At 28.7% G+C, this 21,847-nt stretch overlaps 1 protein-coding gene across 1 annotated transcript in view; it reads left to right on the plus strand.

The window, feature by feature from the left end:
- The first annotated feature begins 22 nt into the window (after positions 1–22).
- Vps26 (vacuolar protein sorting 26) overlaps positions 23–21,847 on the plus strand; it is a 30,242-nt gene continuing 8,417 nt past the window's right edge. The window contains exons 1-6 of the mRNA XM_043041341.3: positions 23–299; positions 3,771–3,914; positions 4,824–4,899; positions 13,847–14,003; positions 14,080–14,244; positions 15,897–16,072. Of these exons, the coding sequence (XP_042897275.1) occupies positions 297–299; positions 3,771–3,914; positions 4,824–4,899; positions 13,847–14,003; positions 14,080–14,244; positions 15,897–16,072 (721 nt within the window). The 5' untranslated portion in view covers positions 23–296. The remainder of the gene's footprint in view (positions 300–3,770; positions 3,915–4,823; positions 4,900–13,846; positions 14,004–14,079; positions 14,245–15,896; positions 16,073–21,847) is intronic.

Genomic DNA, 21,847 nt, shown 5'->3' on the forward strand with positions numbered 1-21,847 from the left:
GCTGCTATCGCCATCTGTGCTTATCTCTATACCGTCAACCATCCATAACCATGACTCTTGTTTACCCGTCACTAATCATCCATCCTAAACTAAACCACAACTAAAACCATCGATACACTGAAATGTGCCGAGATATGAAATAATTGTTATTATTTATTCCTAAATTGTACGTTGTTGATGTGCTATATGATCAATGAATATAATATGCGATGTCTTCATTTTAAGTGGAAAATAAATTTGTATTAGTAACGTTGATACGCCTACTTTCAAAAAAAGTATTACTAAAGTAAATAAAAATGGTAAGGAAATGTCTATTAATATGTGACATAATGTTTATTATACCCTTCCCTGAATTTACTTTCTGAATCATAAGTTCAATGTGAAGGCAGCTTTCCTCTATATTGAGCGAACAATCTGTTAACTTAGTATTTTTGTGTATGGAATAATCTTTAGGTGAAACTATGTTTTTCCGTTTAAATTAGCTCAATTATTTGTTCAAATTGTTGCTTGAATTACTTACTGATTGCTTTATTTTGCTTTTTGTACCACGGTACGAAAAATATGAAACTTTCAGCAAAAAATCTAGTGATATAAACTGTATGAAAATGTTACTTATGGTAACGGTATTGCTAGTATTTCTGATGTGTATCCTAAGAGAATTGGAGTATATGTTTAATTATTAACTTTATTATCCTTTACTGACTATACTATTTAGTTTTTATTTAACTTTTTAATGGTAATTTTACAGCAAAGAATTAGTGCTGCGGTTCTCAATGAACCAGCATCCTATCTTTGCTGTGAACTGGGGCATTATTATTCTTAAAAGAGAAATTATGCCCAATTTATTTGACATCTTGATAATTTGATAACAAGCCCTGTTTTCTTTCAATTTTGTTAACTTAAAGTTTATTTCTTCCTTTTTTTTGTATTTTGTGCATAAGTAAACAAAGTATTTATTTGAAAATGTATAGGTTCAGTAAAATCTAAAACTTACCCTACTTTTAAGGCTTTTTTATTTTTTAAAAAAATAATTACCTTCGCACTAGATTAAATTTCTGTCAGCTAAAACCTGCATGAAATTATATGTAAAATAATTATAGAAACAACATTCATAATTTAAATATCAAATTTAAAAATCGAAATTAATAACTTTCGTTCTTACTGAATTTGTTACACATTTTGCCAACCATGACCCATAGGAAATTGTAACTATTTTATAGATGGTTATAGAAAATTAGAAAGCTCTTATGACTTGAGTAAAAAAACGATAATAGATAAAAAATTAGGAAATTGGGTGAGAAGGAGAAGGAAATAGCATGACCAAAAAAATGAAATTTCCCCCCCCCCCCCATTTCTAAAAAAGAAGAAAGTATATATTTCTGTATATATTTTTAATTTCATTATTTTTTTTTCTTTCCTTTTTATCTTTTTAAACTTATGTATTATGCGTGATCGTTTTTTTCTTCTTTTTAAAACTATTTCTAAAAAATATTTTTTAAGTTTGGTTTTGTAAGCAGTTAAAAAAAAAAAAGAAAGCCGTTTTGTAGTGAATCAGAAAACGGGAAAAATCAGTTATCCGGAATAGCGATGGTCCCGATCGTTCCGGATAGTCGGTTCTCTACTGTACTATTAATTTGGTAAATTAATCCTTAAATTTGCTTAACCAGAAAACCTTTTAATTATTGTTTCTTACTACCTATGTTAACAAAATGTTACTACCTCTGTTACAATTTGAAAGCAGTAAATGAAATAGCACTAAAATTAAAAAAAGCTGAGATAAGCATTCAGGAGGTAAATATTTAATCTCACCTTTTCTGACCTGCAGACTCTTAGGCTTCTTTATCCAATCTCAGGACCGCTGGACTGTAAAATATTTTCTCACTTTTTTCATAATAAGTGCATGAACTGGAGAACCTGTGCATACCTTACACATATACGGTCCTCAAAAAATGTAGTGACTCATTTTCTCTTGGTCGTCTATTTTGGTGTTCCAAGTGTATTTAGTTTATCATAAATTCTTTTTTAAAACCTTTTTTTAATGCTTTGATAAGTCTGTAAAATCAATAAAAAATATGCATAATACTGCTTTTAAATAATCATTTACAAGGTACAAAACTTAATTCATGCTAAAAATAACTGATTTGAGTAATGTTTCAATTGTTTCTCCTTTGCACACCAATTTTTTTTTTTTTTGCAAAACTTTATGAAAAGGATGGCAGACCTTGTTTCTTGATATTCCAGGCAGGGCCGGATTACCCATTAGGCCGGCCTGAGCCCCCAATGATTAAAGGCCCCCTTAAAAATGGATCTTTTGAATATAAATTGAGAAAAATTAAGAAAAACAATGATTTTTCGAAATGTTATGATTATTTTTTAGTTCTAATTTAATAAAATAAAGTAAAATTTAATTTATTATTTATTTTAATTTTAAATTTGCTTTCTTAAATGAAAAGATGTATAAATACTTTTATATTTGAAGAAATAAAAAATATACGAGAAAAATTTTAGTCTAAGGGCCCCAAAAATTTTAATGGTCTAGGGCCCCACGTACGCTTAATCCGCCCCTCATTCCGGAAGCTGTTTTTTGCTTTATATTGCAGGCAATTCAGATCAAAGTCAAGCTGGAAAAGTTATTCAGTATGTCAGCCAAGTTAAAGCTAGAAATATTTAACCATTCCTCAAAGTGATAAGACTTAAAAAGGAATATTTAGTCTGTAAAAAATCCAGACTTACTTCTCTTCTTAGTCAAAATACACTTGAAAGAATTTGTTGATCGGGAAGGTAAATCAAAAAAATCTTTTACCTAAATTTTTAAAAATGCTAAATCGTTCACTCAATTTGTTTTAAAAATAGATTAATTTATGATATTGTAATTTTAATGAAAGAAGGTTACTCCCATAAATTTTATTTGAATTATGTGTACATTTATTTTTTTTTATAATTATTGCTTCTTTTTTGTACTATGCCAAGGTCTGAAGAAGTTTCACGATTTTTGAATTTCTGAAAGTTGGCAGGTCTACCTTTTCAATGGTAAATTGATGCAGCTACGACATGTTCAGTTATTTTTGTCAGTGTTGATGTTGTAATAATTGTGATACAACAGAAACATCATCTAAAAAGTTGTAGTAAATTTACAGTTTTTAGAGATTTGCAAGATTTTAATACATAAAACTCTTTAACACATTCAATTTCTCATCTCTAATTGGATTGTAAGTAATGTGAGGCTACAGATTATTTTCTGTTGAACTGATTTAAAGCTTTATTTAGTGGATTAACTTTTCCAGAAAGAGGCTATTTGATTTTATGCTACTAAGCGCATCTTATTTTTAATTTAATTGATATTAAGATGGCTGAAAAGTACTTAATCAATTTTATCTTTTGTGTTACAAATACATTAATTATTAATTACAAGATAATATAAATTATTTAAATATGCTTTAGTTATGCTGTTAAAATTGATAAAAATGTAATAACTTTAAGCTATAACTTGGTAACCTTTCTATAATTCAACTTTTGAGAGAGAAAAAGGAGTAAAATTAAATTATGGTGGGCAGTTGCATTACTTTGAGACAAGTGAAGTATTTAACCTTAAAAATGTTCTTGTATTTGTGCTAAAACTTTTGCTATTTGGGAGAAAAGGTGTTAGTTGTTTTATACAGTCCTTTTCCTTCAATGTATTCCGTGGAAAAATTAAGTAAAGTTAAATTTCTGATAATTATTTTTGTTGGTAGAAGTTAGATTTTAAAATTTCCCCTTTTATATTTTTATAGAGTTTCCTTGGTTTTGGGCAAACTGCGGATATTGACATAGTTCTAGATGGATCCGAGTCTAGAAAAATGGCTGAAATTAAAACAGAAGATGGTAAAAAAGAACGACATTATGTTTATTATGATGGAGAATCAGTTTCAGGGAAAGTGAGTAGAATATAGTCAAATAATACCATTAATTTAATAAGATCTTCTTTTAGTACTTGAAAATTTTTTGGCATTTTAATCTTATTCAGTGTTTTAATGTGAAGGACTGTTATAATATTTCAGTGTTTTATCGCAGACCAGTGAGATTAGTAACCTGGACTATTAGCTTAATTTTTGCATCGCAAAATTGTAGCAGTCAAACAATTTTTTTGTTAAGTTTGTTTCTGACTGTTCACATATTCTCTGCAATTAAATATATTTTGAGCCTAAACCTTCTTACATGTAATTAAAATTTATATTCTAATACAAATCTTAAACTATGCTTTAAAAAATAGAAGACGTTAAAAATGTATTATAATTAAAGAAATGATTTTTTTTGTCAAGAGTTTTTATGTTTTTTTAGTTTTTAGAAATCTCACCCTGTTTTTGAGAAAGGGTGAGAAATTCTCACCCTTTTTTTTTCTATGAGGAAAATACTGAGTAACCAAATGTTAATTTTAAAATTTAAGTGTCCGATCTCTTTTTCCCAAAATTTACCATGAATAAGTATTGTATTTTTTTTGTTTAGAAGTGATTTTTTTCATATTTCAAGTTATAACTTTCTTTTATTGAATTAAACACTATTTATGCCTCATTGCTAAGATATTTTGTTCTTATATTTTAAAGTGCCATTTTTAAAAAAATCAACTGAAATTTATGGCGCGTTAACTCAATTAAAATCTATCTATATTGTTTAATGCAGATTTTGATGATTGCCGACAAAGCATGTGATTTCTTCAGATTCCATAATGAAGTACCACTGTTATTAAAATATAAGCATTTTAAAATGTCTAATTTTTTCTCTTTTTATTCTTAAAATTTTTTTAAATAATATTGTTTTGCTTCTATTTTTTATTATTAAATTTTCAGATTAATGTCACTTTAAAGAAGCCAGGTGTTAAATTGGAGCATCAAGGGATTAAGGTTGAATTTCTTGGTCAAATCGGTATGTACAATATTAAATCTCTATTTTAAAATGGCTAATAAACCATTGGAAATGAAATTATGGGGTTCAAGCACTGTTTAAAAATAATCTTTCTGTCCTTAATATTCTAAATAGAATGCTAAGTTTTATTTAATAGAATATATGTATATTTCAAGGTTCCCGCAACCTTGAAAAGTACTTGAATTTCATTTTGATTTTCAAGTGCCCCAAGAAGTACTTAAATAATGCTAAATCCTTGAAAAATTCAAAATGATCTTGAAAAGTATCGGAAACTCTCTAAAACCGCCCTATTGCCCGCATTTCTGTGTTGAACTCACAAACGCACATAAGGGGGAGATAATGACTTTCCTACCTTTCAGAGAATGACATGATGCTCTTCACCCTTATCAGTTGTTCACATCACAATTTCTCTCTTTGGTCCTCTTTCCCCCCCCCCCCCTGTAGTAGCCTCCCGAGAAGATGATGTTCAAGAGAAAAAGGGTGGAGCCTCTGCAGGTTCGTTGCCTTGACAACCACGACTTCCGCCATAGAGCAGAAAAGATTTTTAAGCAGTTTTGTTTGACCGCCGATATTTGAGTTCTTTTAATATGCTGATTTCAGGAATTTCAAATATTGTGAGCTGCACCGGATTCTGCCAGAATCGCGATTCTTATTCAGGCGATTTTATTATCAATCGTCGATTTTCATATTTAACTGATTTAAAAGTTACGTGTTGCGATTCGTTTTCAGGTGATTTAAAAATCGTGCTCGCAATTCCCATTGATGCAATTTTAAAATCTAATATCACTATTGGTATTTAAGCGTATGTAAACTTCAATATCACGGTTCGTATTTCCGCTAGTTTAAAATCCAATGTCTCTATTTGTATTCACGCATTTTTGAAATCCAATATTGTAATTCGTTATCAGGCGGTTGTAATAAACATAGGTTTTCATATTTATATGTGATTTAAAAACTAAAACTTGCTATTCGTATCCACATTATTTAAAAATTCAATATTGCAATTTGTATTTTCGTGTTTTTAAAATCCAATATCGCGGTTCTTGAATTAGTCACTATAAAGATGTGATATTCTTTATTAGTAAGTAGTTTAATTAAAACTGTTAGCTCAATAAAGTTAGGTTAAATTTGAAATGTGTCTGATTTATAAATATATGTTTGTTTTATGTTTTTGTGTCATATTTACCAGGGTTGGGTTTTTGCTGTCAAAAACTGGTTTTTGACATGACAGTGGTAAAAACCGTGTTTTTACCGGTAAAAACCGTCAAAAACCTACTGTTTTCTTAAATTTATGGCATATAGCGGACAATATATTATTTTCTACTCTAATAATTTCCTTTATAAATGGATGTTATAAATGATTGCTACTGATTTCGCAACTACAGTGTAACGTCCCTTTCCCGGAAGGGTCGATTTCCCGGACACTTTTTAACAATCAAAATAAACAAACATCTCTCCATCTTCCCCTTTCCTAAAAAAAAAAAAAAAAAGATCTCTTGACACACTTTCTCTTTTTCTAGCTTGCACTGAACCTCTGATTTATGCATCGAACCCATAAATCACCAGAAAGGGGAAGTGAAGATCTACCAAGACCATTGAGTGGCCGTTAGTGACGCTCCTCCCTTGGAATGTAGGAAAAAGAGGGAGATTAGTTTTCAAAAGACCGCAACTGAGTCCACACTCTCCCTCCTTTCCCATGCAGGTGGCTAGTAAAAGAGGCATTTCCTGGAACCTTTTTATTGAAAGAAGAAATACTGTGGAAAAGGGTAAACGGGGCAAGCGTTAAGGTGGGGGGGGAGTCAGAATGGAAAATTTGAATAGGTCTAAAAGATTACACGTCCTTGAGAAACAAAACATTCGTTCTTCTCCATACCATGCAATATTTAGGAGGCGGGGGGGAAGGGGGTAACATTCTTTCTTTCAGTCATAAAAGAAAAAATAAAGAGAACCCGATCAGCGTGTCCCGCCTTTATGCTTGATTGATAGCCAATGATTGGAGAGAAAACAATAATTTGTTACTTCCCCACCCTCAACTTAAATGATCTCCTCTTTACACTTATTTTCTTTCGCAAATAAGGAGGAAATGAATTTTTCTCCTCCATCTACCCACCTTAATGAATGACGGGAATTTCCCTTTCTTGCTTGAATCATTCTAGTTAAAAATGGCGGATTATTTTCATATGTCAATTTTTTTGTTTTCTATATTTTAAGCAATAATATTTTTTTTCTAATATTTCATATTTTATTGATTAGATATTCTAATACTAAAACATTATTCCCTTAAAAATAATGTTTATTTATTTTTTGCTTCTTAGATTTAGATCATTTTAAGCTTTGTTTCAGAATTTCCCCTTCCTGCTTGAATCGTTCTAGTTCAAAATGGCGGATTAATATTTTCGTAACTGTTACATTTTTTTCGTTTTCCATATTTTCAGCAATAATATTTTTTTTCTAATATTTTATATTTGATTGATTAGATATTTTAATGCTAAAACATTATTCCCCTTAAAAATAGTGTTTATTTATTTTTTGCTTCTTAGATTCAGAACGTTTATTAAATCATTTTAAGCTTTGTTTACCTTGGGGGTGTATTATATGGAAAAATCTATTATACGGACTTCTGGAAGTCCCACCAATTCCGGATACGCGACTTTACACTGTATATACATGTATTCTTATAGAAGGATATACATTCATACAGTATTATTGTAATATACTTATTGAAAATAGTGATACTTACTTTTATCATTATAGCTTGATTTGCAAATGATTTAAATTTTGCACTTGTTAATTGTTAGAAATAAACTAACAAACAAAAAAGCTTGGAACTATTTATAAATTCAAGAACTAAAAAGAAGAATTTAAAATTTGGCATTTCTTAAATATTAGAAATAAGCTAAAATAAACTTTCAAAACTTGTAAGTACTAACAAACTCTAAGTCAAGAATTACTGCTATTTTGTCAAGTTAAAAGCTTTTATTCAGTTGAAAAAGCATATTAAGCAAAACTTAATCACAAACAAAATTACATGTTCAGTAGTCGGGGTCACTGTGCCGAAGCATACGATAGCAAGTGACTAATTTTGCGCATTTTTCATTGCTCAGTCGATTTCTGAGTTTAGTATGGATGAGTCCAAAATTCAAGAAGATTCTGTCAATGGAAGCCTGTCATTGAGGATAATGATAACAAAAGGTTATTGCAATGTTGCAAGGAAACTCTAAAAGGATTTACTAGGATTTTTCCTGTCTCATTTCTGTGTAAAATATTGAAAACATGTAAAATATAATCTGTGTAAAATATATAAACATGTTGGGAAAATGCAAGAATCTGTTCTTAAATATCCTTTAACAACTTTTTTTCTAATTTTATTGCCCAAAAGTTAATTAATTTTAAATTATAAGCAGTTAAACTCAAATAAAAATACAGTTTTACCAAAACTATAGGTTTTTGACATGACGGTAAAAACCATGGTAATAACCGGTAAAAACCGTCATGTGTCAAAAACTTGCCAACCCTGATAATTACCCTTGATTGACTTATCATGCTTTGTGTTCCTCTTTTTGATTTTAACATGTTGGCAGCTATGAGTAAGATGAATGTATTTTAACGATGGTAGTCAATTTCATAGGCAAACACAAAGTGCATACGATCGATGCTACTGAAAAAAAAAATTCAAGTTTGATAGGTTAATTAAAACAGTCAAAGTGACTGAAATTGTTAGTAGCAATCTAACAAGATATTGAGGTGAAAGTTGGCAACTAGTTTAGTTTAAAATGATTGACCGGTGATTAATTTAAAATAATTCTGCCCTGGCATCGTATAATTAATTTTCTTTACTATTGAAGTGGTCAAAATTTTAAAATTATATTTAAGAACAATTTAAATTTCACTGTCTAAATGCTTCTGCCACTTTAAATATTTATTAAATAAAAGTCTCCCAGCAGAGTTGAAAGTTGTTTTTATATATCTTATTGATATCACAGTATTATATAGAGCATCCCCCCCCCCCCCCAGTGACTGTGTTGTAAAACTTAACCTTTTTTTTTATTTTTGTCCAATTTCATGCCTGCTTTATTTGGTTCTTTTTTTTTAATCATATTTTACCCCAGACATTCAAAAATTTACTATATTTATTAATGCTAGCATTGTTCTTTACTTATCGTATGAGACGGTTTCTTGGTAAGTGAACTAATTTTTAATTTAAAGTAAAACCAATTTTGAATGCTGAAATCAGAAAAATTCCTAAAATTATCATTTTCATTGTAGGAGAAGTTTTTGAAGTCGTTCATAAAGATATTAAAGTTAACTTTATTGTTTGTTCTGGCAGCCAGACTGCTAATCACTTTAAGTAGCCCAGGGGAAAAAGACTGTCAAAATTTTTAAGACTATCATCATTTCAAAAATTTCTACTCCTTACCAAATATCTTCCAGCCGTTTTGCTTCTTCTGAGAGCTTCATGATTAATGAAATTTTACAATTTCTTTTTGTTTTCTTTATTTTAACTGTTTCATTGCAAATTAAAATGCAGTAAAATTAAAAACTATCTCATTGTGTGTGTTACTTTCTCACTTTTACTATATTTAACTAATTTGATCAATTTCTTCTTAATTATTTTAGGAATTTACATAAGTTAAAATTAACTTTTCAACTCTTGTCTTTTTTGAGTTTAAGTTGATTTACTTACTATTAGCTTAAAATGATGATAATATATTTATTTATACAGTAAACTCTCACTTATGCACCGGTGTAAGGGGCCAAGAGAAAAAAGCGCATAAGTGAAAAACTTCAAAATTCTAAAGCGCAACGTAAATTGCAGTGACAATACGAATAAATATGTTTCTAAAGATTAAATGTTAATATTTATACTGTTTTGGTATTTACTATAAATATACAAAGAAAAAATTTAACATACCTTAGGACAAATTATTTTCTGACAAAATAATCTTAATACATGTTTGTATTTGTTTTTGCCGACGTTATTCAAAAACAGTTTTTTCCAGTTAATATAAATGGGGTAAAGGGGAGTTTCAGATGCAAAATTAAATTGTAAATAGTCAGGAATAGTGTCTAAAGCTTTTAATACTGCTGTGTGATTTGGAGGAACTTTATCATCTCGTCAGTATCATCCAAAACGATCTCATCGTTCACAAGTTTTAGTTAGATATAAATGAACAGTTCTTCACAAAAATTTGAGTTTTATGGGAGGGGGTGAAATATCACATGATAAATTTCTAAGAAAAGTACTTGACGTCATAATATGCTGCATAATAAGTTGTTCAAGTACTTTATTCACTAAACAGATCGCTTCCTTTTATTTAGTCATAATGTCCATCTGACTGCAAGTAAGTGATCGCGGTCTCTTTCATCTTTCGTATTCCAGGTGTCTTTTTTTTTTTTCTTTCTAGAAAACAGCATGGGAGTAAAACTAACCTCTGGACAAGAGGAATGGTCATTTTCTAAAAGATGAATGGGCTTTCATTGTCGTTGGTATAACAGATAAGACACCCCACCCCATTCAAAATTCTAGAGAGAATGTCTTTCCAGAAACAGCAAAAATGCAAAAGGTCACAGGGGGAAGCAAATTCAATAGGATTTAACATATATTTCTTTTTATCTGTGACAAGGATTGCTTATTTGCTTCATTTTTAAGTTAAAAATTTTTTTTAAAGGAAAAATATTTAAAGGATTAAAAAACTAAAATGTTGACCTAAAATTTTGGCGCATAATTGAAAACTTTATTTTTAGAGCGACGCATAAACGAAGGGTGTTCATCGTTGTTTTCCTATCTAATGTACTGGGACCTATAAAAATCGCCGTATAAATGAAAAAGGTGCATAAAAGAGGTGGTGTGTAAGTGAGAGGTCACTGTATGTTATTTCTAATATGTCATTTTTCTGGCCTTCTAGTCACTTTCCTGGCATTCAAAATTTGGTGAATTTCTATTATTTTTTTTTTCTCAGGCAAATGTTAGTAAACTGCACTGCTGTCTCTAAGATATTAATAAATGTAACTAAATAAGTATACAAATAAAAGAAATTAATTGTTTTGAAGACTTTAAATTTGAAGAATTTTTTTTCCAGAATTGTCATGTTTCCAAAGAATCACTCAAATAGTCAAACCTCATTAACGGATATTGATAGTGCTGTCATAATTATTTCATGTTAACCGGTATTCATCTTATCCGATGCATCATAAAAACAATTTATTATGAACTAACAATGCATATTATGTCCTACATTAATGAATGTAAACAATACTATTCTGTACCTTACAAATTAAATTTAGCTTAAAAAATCTAACAAAATTTTTTATTTTATTGAAAATAACAAATGAAAAATATAATGTACATTCCAACTATTTAAAATACATTTTATTTCAAGCTGCAATAGTCTGTAATTGATTTTAATTTCATCTCTTGATTTTACTTTTTATTTTCAAGCTGCTGAAACTTTACTAAACAATTTAAAAACCGAAAATGTGTTTTCTTGTTGAAAGAAAATTTTCATTAGTTCTCAACTATGCAACAGTATTCTGTGAAGTGATTGGTCGAAAAACCTCCTTCATGATTTTGTTTTTGCTCATTTGAAGATTCCCCCTTTTTTTCTAAAATATCTGCAATCATGTCTGAACAGATATAGCATTAAAAGTTAGGGATCAATCAATCAATAAAATGGACTCTGTTTAAAAATCTTATATCGCAATTAGCATGCACACAGTTTAGAAATCTAATATTGTGATTTGTATTCACACATTTTTAAAATCTATTATCAAAAGTTCTAAGCTTTTTCAGTCTAAATCCATGGGTTTGTGTATTTATATTTAATCTATGACAATAGAAAGATGACAGCACTTCTTAATGTGAGGGGGAGTGTAGAGGCCTCTAAAGTTCAAGTATTTTCAATGGGGGGGGGGGGGGTAAATCTATAGCTTCATTGTCATCATCAGGTTTTTAAACATTATTCCCCTTCCTACCAATATGTTTTATTTCCTTTAATTACCTAAGATATCATCCATGTTTGCAGTTTAATAAAAATTTGACTCTATTATAGACTTACCAACTTTTGCTTGAAAAGTTTTTCAAATTATAGCAATTTTATTTAAATTAATAATACACCTCCCACTGATATGACTTTTATTCTACCTAACTTTAATGTATTACATATGCTGCAACATGATCGCCCTCTTACCATTCTCATATTTGTTTTATGGACATGCTTGTCTACAGGGCTGGATCAGGGAGCTAAAGACATTGAGGGATAATTTCGAACTCTATCTCTCCCAAATTTAAAAAGAAATTATTTATTCAGTCATAATGCAACTATTTTTTAAAAAATATTCAATTCCATTAATCATATTTTATAGAACTGTTAAAAGAAAAATAATATTTGAATTAAATATTTCTTTTTTATTTTATACATGAGCCAACTGATTGAAACTTAATGTATATTTACAATAACATTTTCAACTACATGGGCAAAAAACGTGCGAGACTTGCTTAAATTTCTTATTGGACCTGTATATAATTTTTTTTCTTCATTATGTTCAAAAATAAAAAATATTGTTTTGTCAAAATCATTGCTTAAGTGTAGAGTTGCCAAATTTAAGTCAGGCCATAAAAATGCTGGATTTTCTTAGAACTACTATTTTTTAAAACTACACTAATATAAAACAGGTTAAAAATTTATTGTTAACTACAAACTACATTAATGTGATTATATGTTAGGATTCATAGAGCTATAATAGACTAAGTCCGTTGTTTCCCCATCTCTCTTCGTCTGAAACATCAGAGTCCCCTCAGTCGCATGCTTTCTTTTTCATTCTGCAATTTGGGCAAAGAAAGGACATCAAAAGACAATTGATATGAGTCCTCTTTTTTGGTAGATTCATGTTTTTCACGTTAACAGGCAATGGTGGAAAATTAAGCGCTTCAGAAGCATTATGATTATTGGAACAGTTAAGTATTTGATAATTTTTTTGACAAGAAATAGCTAGATTAAAAGTTGTTTTAGAATTTCAACTTTTTCATATGTATGAACAGTACAAAATTTTTATTGATTTATCGATATTGAAGCATATAAAAACTCTTAAATTTTAGTCTAACATAAATTTTAAAATGGTACTTACTGCATCTTTTAAAATCATGGATATCTTTTTTAGGTATTCGGGATTTTCGAAAAGATGTACTAGAACTGATTTTAAGAAAGTCTAAAAATAAAAGAGAACTGCATCACCTTAAAAAAAAATTCATCACTCTTTTTATTAACCAGCTTTCCATTTTATTTTAACTGCTAGTATTCTCATTCACATATTATTGCAATTAAAGATTAATATCTGAAGATTTCATTAAAGAACTTAAGTGTTAAGTGCAACTTAGCTCCATTTATCAAAGTTTTGTAATCTTTCATATCCCTCTTGTTATGAAAGTTGTCGAGAGAACAGTTCAGAAAAGAAAGTATAGGGCCGCTTGGTAAATGAATAAAATCCATAAAAGCTCCTGAGGGACACAAGGTGCAATTAAAAGCATTGACCATACCAATATGATATCTGCGTCTCTGGAGGAAGAAATTTCCAGGCACTAAAGATTGAGTGAGGAAGGCTCGTTTAGAGTTAAGAGTACAACAATAAAACTACAAGCCTTATCCCTCACAGCTTCATGTCTATTATGGAAAGTCTTTTATAAATAAATATTATATTCATTTATTTATTTCCGTAAAATATTATATACTTCTCTTTCTCTTGTGAAGAAAAAGAGAATATTTCTAAGAAATAATCCAATATAAACCGATTATAATATATATATTTTTATGCGTAAGGAATTGAATTCTATTAACAATCTCAATGTGAAATTTGTTTTATCTATAGTCTTTACTATATATTGCGTTCAATAAATTGTTTAAAAACTGGGAACTTAGTCTAATAAGTGGTACTTAATTTTTAATATTTTCAGAGCTTTATTATGACAAAGGGAATCATCATGAATTTACATCTTTGGTGAAAGATCTTGCTAGACCTGGTGAACTATGTCAAAACATAACATATACTTTTGAATTTGTAAATGTAGAAAAATCATTTGAGTCATATACTGGAGCTAATGTACGATTAAGGTATGCTCTTGCTATTTAATTTTTTTAATTAGACAAAATTTCAAAACAGATTTTAATTTATCTTAAATTATACTAGGTATTTTCTGCGAGTTACAGTTGTTCGAAGACTAACAGATATAGTTAAAGAGATGGAAATCATTGTTCACACCTTATCTTCTTATCCTGAGATAAACTCTCCTATAAAAATGGAAGTGGGAATTGAAGATTGTCTTCACATTGAATTTGAATACAATAAATCAAAGTAAGATTGATTTTTCTCATTGTACTTAATTCATTTTTGTGTCAAGATAAATACCACTTTCTGAATAGCTGGAGTGCTCACAAATCAACTAGGGCATTGCGCTTAATGACTATGCAAATTTCAATAGTTTTCTGACTGCTATAAAAAAGTTTTATTGCCAAACAATATTTTATCCACTTTTTGATTTAAAGAAGAAGAAAAATAAAATAAAAAGCTTTTAAAACCATGTTTTTGCTGTTAGTAAAAAAGTTTAAAATTTTATTTTTAATACAGCTGAAACAAAAAACTTGGGTGCATCACTAATGCCATTCTTATTATTTTTTTTCTGAACTGTTTGAATTTTGCAATTGAGTTGTATTTTCAATGTAAAGAGAGAGTACCGACACTGTAAAGATAGGTAATCTCTTTATGGAAATGTTTGCTCAACAGCATTTGAATGAGTAACTCGTCAACTTTTCAGTTAATGAGAAAGTTAAAATTTAAAATATTGGGTATTGTATTTTTTTTTCTTCATTTCCTTGGGTAATTTTAAATGTTATGCAAAATGTAAAGTTATGATATTCCTCTCCACTCAATGTTTAATACAGAAAATCATCAAATGATTATTTTCCAAGGAGCTAATTCTTTCCACTGATATACAGGAAAAGAATAAATGCAGTTCACCATTGTATATGCAACATTTGGCTTGAAAATGAATGTAGCAGTAGTAAATTTACAACAAATTTGTATAAAAAATTTTAAGGGTGCACTAATTTACTTGCTCAAAATATTGAGTGAAGTATTTTCTTCAAATGTTAGAACTGGCTTTGCGCATCATCGACTTAATCAATTTTATTAGATTCTTCCGTATCTTTCCTTTATTTATTTTAGTCTTGAAAAAAGAGTAAATTTGGGTAACTCTCTTCGAGACCAGAACGAAAATTACATTTTTCCTATGAAAAATCAATTTTGAAATGGCATTTTCTTTCCGTAAACAAAGTTAATGCCTCACTAATTAAATTCTTTAGTTATGGTGCCTGAAATACCATTTTCAATTTAAATTCTCCAAATGATGGTGATTGGAACAAAGTTTTTCTAGTTTCGGTGAATTTTTTGAAGGATTGGCACAAAAATTTGCTATCTTTGGAAACAATCTTTGCCGATATTATTAACATTATTAGAATAGCAGTTTTAACAGAACCATTGAAAAAAAAGGTATATATGGGTGAACTAAAGAGACCGGCATGATGTTTAAAGGTTCTACTGTATTTCTTTTCTTCACAAAACATTTAAAAGAGCACATTTTAAATGGGGTTTTTTTCCTGCTAAAACAAATTTTTGTAACATGAAAAATACTTTATTTTAAATAATCCAATCATATTATGAAACATTTCCCTTTAAGTTATTGTGAGTTGGAAACCTCGTTTTTAGGCAGGTTATTTTTTTAACTATTTCTCCGTATCCATTTATTTTTTTTTTATGTTATCAAATTATGTTTTCATATTAATTCTTTTTGTTTAATAATCAGTTGCAAACTTAAATTATTTAAAATAATCGAAATTGCTAATAATTTCTTAGAAAGATTTATTCATATATTAAGTATTGAGGAATGGATTTTGACCTCATGTGTTATTGTTTCCTTATGTTAATTAAATAATTTTCTTTATTTATAGGTACCACTTAAAAGATGTTATTGTGGGAAAGATTTATTTCCTCTTGGTTCGAATAAAAATTAGGCATATGGAAATAGCTATATTCAAGCGTGAAACTACTGGTTCTGGTCCAAATTCCTACAGTGATAATGAGACAGTAGCTAAATATGAAATAATGGATGGTGCTCCTGTAAGAGGTATGCTTATGAGTGGTTCTCTTAAAAACTTATGAACGATACCTTAATTATCTGAAGTATTTTGAACTGAACTTACTTAGGGTTAAAAAAATTAGTTTTACATTCGTTTCAGCAAAACTGAAAGCCATCATGGTTGAACTGGGCTGTGTGAAGAAATGAATGGAGGAAGCAACTATAATGATCTATTTCGCTTAGGGATGTAAACGAATAGTGATTGCTGAATACCGAATATTCAGCCAAAAAAAATCAATCAAATACCGAGTATTTGTCGGCCGTATAGTACCATTTTTTAAACAAAAAATATTAATAAATATGTTTTTGATATAAATAAGTTAAGTCATATTAAAAATAATCAAAACTTGGCTGTATTATTGGTATGTGGGTAAAGGGAAAAGAGCTTTAACAGAAATGTTTAAAATAATAAAGATAATTAGATATTAAGATAATTAGAAATATTAAAGATAAATTTTAAAAAAAAGACAGCTTTGAAAAAAAATATTTTCTGAGAAAAATTATCCATAAAGCATTAAAGGAGATAATGTCTATCAGAAATGCTTTTTAAAATGATGTGCTATCATAAAATACCCATAAAAACACAGATTATGTACAAAAGCAAAACAGAAAAAAATATAAATCTGTCTTGAAATTTTAAAACACTTAAACATTTCAGTTTTCTAATTACTGTATTTCCGAAAAAAAGTAAAGATTAAAAGTCTAAATAGAAACCCTCTGGACTGCCTTGTCATAATAAAAACGTATATATAAGCATAAGTTTTTTTAAAAAAAGACCTAGATATAAACGAAAATCGTTCTTAATTTTTAAACTAAAGATTTAACGCTAAAAATCTTGATTCTACTTTTTCTTGTTACCGTATTTTTTTTTACAAATTTCATAATATAAACACTGATAAAAAAATATTTATTTTTGTAAAAATTGAAAGAGAAACAGAAAAAAAAATTGTTTTTAGTTCAAATTCAATTTTAATGCAATCATAAAAGTTGAATACTAATTAGTTTCATAAATATGATTAAAATATAAAAAGCAATTATAATAATATATGAATAATATATATATTATAGTATAATAATATTTGAAATATTATATGAACTTAATTTATAAATTATATCTTACAGTTTTACTTAAAAAATTCAATTACTTTTTCAAGCTACAGGAATAATTTTACTTCCTTATATCTGAGAGTTTTTCAGAAATGAAGTAAACTGATATTAATTATAGTTTACTATAATAGTTCACAACAAATTGTCTAAATATTCAAAAAATGCAAAATTTATGCATCAAAAGTTAAGAATTTGTAATGAAATTTTAATTATGAAAATCATTATAATAACAATAATTTTATATGGGGTGACCCGGGGGAATTCGCGATCACACTGTTCTGGGGTAATTAATGATAACCTGAGTTTTATTTTTAAAATTTTTTTTTTTTTAATTTGGGACATGGCAGGGCTGATTGTGCTCCGGAAGTTTCTGGAGATCGAAGGTCCAGACGCTTAAAAAAATCATTGATCACAGAAGTTTCCGGAAATTAAATTTTTAAAGTTAGAACTTACAAACACAGTTTATTTTATTTATTTGTAAGGAAGAGACAGAGAGATATTTTATAAGCTTATATTCATGATTAATATTCATTTTTTATCCGTAAATAGTTGTTATAATCATAAACTCAAGAAAGAAAGACATATTTGTAAATTTTAATTACTTCTCCAGGTCATCATTAGTATGTGTAAATGGTATAGATATGTGCAAAACTTTAAATATATTTTAAGTAAACTAAGAAATATTGAGATAAAGGAGAGAAAAAACTTTGTTTAAATGTTTTTCAATTTAAACTTTTTTTTTTACTCGAGAAATTTTCCGGAATTTTGGCTTGGACTTCACAATCACCCGTGGACATGGACAAGAATGCATGTACACTTTACTAAGGTATAACTACATTTACTTAATAAAAGTTTTTTGTTTAATCTAACAAAATAAGTATCTTTTAAACTGCTTTCTGTATTTTCCATTTCAAGGGTGGGTTTCAAAATGTGCACATTTCTGCAAAGATTCTCCTCCTTCTCTTAATAACAGTGTTTTCACTACAATGCGAGAACACGAGAATCTCGTATATTTTTTTTCTTTTCCCGCATTAAAAAATTATTAACGAAGTTCGCGCACTCTATTAATCAATTTTAAAATGGCAAATCTCACGAATTTTGGAAAAAATTTCATCTTCCGCCATTTTAAATAAAATCAGTTTCCCTTTTCTTCTTTGATCTTTCATTATTTTCAACATTGGTCCTTGTTATCTAGCTTCCCTATTTACCAGTATTGTTCAGAACAGGTGCGAACAGCAGAACACCATCCCCCCCCTCCGGACCCCTTTCAGAACACATTTCTCTGCAGCCACGTGTTCACTGTAGGTAAGGTTTCTTCATGTAAGACGTTTAAATTTTGTGTGCATAAATGTAAGATGGACATGTTAAGGCAACATCTTCTACTCCGTAACGGACAAATGAAAGGGAAACAAATGTTGGTAGAAACGGTCAAAACGAAACAAATACAGATATTTTTCAGCTAAATAAAAAATCAGTTAAGAAGAAAAAAATGAGTCCAGTCAGCTCTATTTCTAAGAATTACCAAACTCCCTCATGGACAATTTAAAGTTAAAGGCTGTGAAAACTATGCTATGCTGGAAGACATCATGGAAATAACTTCAACGAACTTCACTATTCTGTAGCAGAAATAATTGAAAAGCCTATGCTGGTAGATGTGGAGGATAAGTCAGCATCTGTTGCAAGGTCATTTAGCACCCAAAACCGATTTAAGACAAAATATCACAACAGATTGACTTATAAGCATTTGAGCAACCTATTGAGAATAGCTGATGAAAAAGTAGATATAGAACATTTTCCATATGATGATGCAGCAAGAATATTCAATGCTTTAAAAATTAGAAGATGTTAAAAATGTATTGTAATTAAAGAAATATTTTTTTCCCAAGTCTATTCATGTTTTTTTTTAATTTTTAGAAATCTCACCCTGTTTTTGAGAAAGGGTGAGAAATTCTCTCCTTTTTTTTCTGCAATGAAAACACTGTAATAATAAATATTTTGAGTTACTTTCTTTTTCATTGACCTGAAAATAGTGTAAGCTTTTGTTTAATTGTTTCACATCTACTGTAAACATTATAATTGATTACATTAAACTATATCGAATGTAGCCCCCTACAGATGGGGTAATTCCTGATCATTGTCATTTCTTTTTATAAATAGTAATAAGAAATAGCTAGTTGTCTTTTCTCAAATAACAGTTCATATTTGTTAAGTGGAACAACTATAAAATATATTTTAACTGTAATCACAAAATTTGTTTTTAACTGTATACAAGACAAATGTGTTCTGATTTGCACAATTTCTGGTTTGTCTTACCTTGCATCTATCTTAATTTTTATGTGTGTACATTGTTAGAATGATTTTTAAGTTTATAAATTAGCCTAATATAAATATGGTGAGAAATTATAAGCCTAAAAAGGATACTAAGCTTCTAGAAAGCAAAATTAGTGAATTTCTTTTAAGGATTGAAAATGAAAATTTCAGTGTGAGAGCTGCTGCCAGAGCTGTTAACATACCTTACTTAACTTTACACTCTCACTTAATGAAGTTACAAAATCCAGCAAAAGTAACCCATGTGGGAACTCTTTCTTATATTCCAGCAAAGCATGAGAATGAGTTGGCTGCTTGCCTAAAATGTATGGCACGATGCAAAGATTTTTAGAAAATTTAAAGTGTTAATCTTTATTCTTGCTTTTTAAATAAATTGTTTTATTAGCTGCTTAAACATATCTTTTTGGTTTATTTGTTTGATCTTGATGTCTTATTTGTTAATTACCATTGTATAATTATTTTTAAACAGTCCCTTTACTATGAAAACTGGGGATCAGTAATTTCCTCAGAAGTGATCAGGAATTAAGCCAGAAAATGATCAAGAGAAAGGGTTATTCCTGATCACTAAAAATTTAAAATCTTTTAAATTCTAATTAGATTTTCAAACAAAAGGTAGCACAGAACTCATCTCATATAGCCTCAAACTTCCAGTAAATATTAAAATTTTATCTTCAATAGTTTTTCACGAAATAGATGTTTGCCTTTTTTTATCAGGAATTACCCCAGCTCACCCTAAATGAAGAAATATTCAAAAGGGTTTACGAACCCCATTCAACAATGTGTTCTTCAGAACAGATACTTTACTTTCTCATCCTAATTAAAGATACTTTCAAAACAAGTTGACAACAATGCACTAATTTATCAGTTAATTTAGTTTCTATTAATTAAATAAGTTAGTTCTAGTTAATTAGTAATTATCATGTTACATATCAAGCTAATTAAGCTCAATTATATAATGATTAAAGCTTAATTATTAAGTTAATTTATCTTCAATTGTTTGGAAGTTTTTGTTTAAATGAAAAAATTTGCAATTATTTCGCTTTTGAAGTAAAATCTATTGATCTAGTCTCTCTATTCTAAAAAAAAGTTTTTGCAGTTAATTTTGTCCCCTGAAAAACTTTTTAACTACGTGATGAAAATCTAAGATTAAGGAATCAATTCATTCAGAATCTTTCAGGGAAGACATTTAGGGCATTCAAATCTTTTACATAATTTTAAATTTTTATTTATTTTAGTTTTAAAGCACGATTTTGCAGTTAATAATGAAGAATAACCGCCGTTCACAACAGCCAATCACATGTCTGAAAACGGCAAGCTTAAAAAAGCGATTTACAAGTCTGAATTTTCTTTTTCAGAGATGCAACCAATCACAAAATAGTTAGAATTTCATTCTTCAGTTTTACAACATCTCAACTTATTTCGTATTGATATATTGATTAATCTGATTATTTGTTTTCTAAAACGTTAATTCGTAAGTTTAATCTGGTTTTAAATCTTAATTCGATTTGTTTATTTACAAGTAATGCCTAAAAAGAAAAGACCTAACATTACTAAAAAGTCGCAACTCAATGCGAAAGCTAATCGAAAGCGGGAAAAACGTAAACTTCATAGTATAGAAGAAAATAATGCTCTTTTGCTTATACAACCTAATGATGATTCAACTAACAAAAAAAAATTAATGTTTTCATTTATAGTTATTTTGCTGAATATTATTAAAATATTTTTTTAAAAATTACCCTGTTCTTAACAATATTGCTTATTGAAAAATATTATAGTGTTTGCATATATATATATATATATATATATATATATATATATATATATATATATATATATATATATATATATATTGAATTAAATGTGTTAAAAATATATTCATTTCTTTGGGACAAAGTCTGTATTATTGTGATTATAATTTTTTTTAAACAAGTTTCATATTAAGATTATATCTGCACATTGATGTTAATTTCTGACAATTTTGGCTCATTTAGAGAACAAATAGGACATAGAAGGAACTGTAGTCAACGAAAAAAAGTGACATTGATATTGACACACTGCTTATTCTGCATTTAAGAAAATTAATTCTTTTCGATGATAACAGTTAATATTCAGTTTAATATTGAATCAAAGTTTATATGAAATCAAAGCATTCTTGGTTTTGCGAAGCAAACCAAGCAAGAATTGCGAAGCAATTCTCCGGGGGTTGGCGAGCGTCAGCGAGCAGGGGGCGGAGCCCTCTAGTACAATAAATTTTAAAAAAACCTCGGGGTATCTGATCACCTGGAAAGTCATGAGAAATCATGGAAAGTCTTGAATTTCGGTATTGAA

The sequence above is a fragment of the Parasteatoda tepidariorum genome, chromosome 12 (genome assembly GCF_982258835.1).
Source record: "Parasteatoda tepidariorum strain Cologne lab strain chromosome 12, Ptep-v5.0, whole genome shotgun sequence".
Taxonomy (NCBI): domain Eukaryota; kingdom Metazoa; phylum Arthropoda; class Arachnida; order Araneae; family Theridiidae; genus Parasteatoda; species Parasteatoda tepidariorum.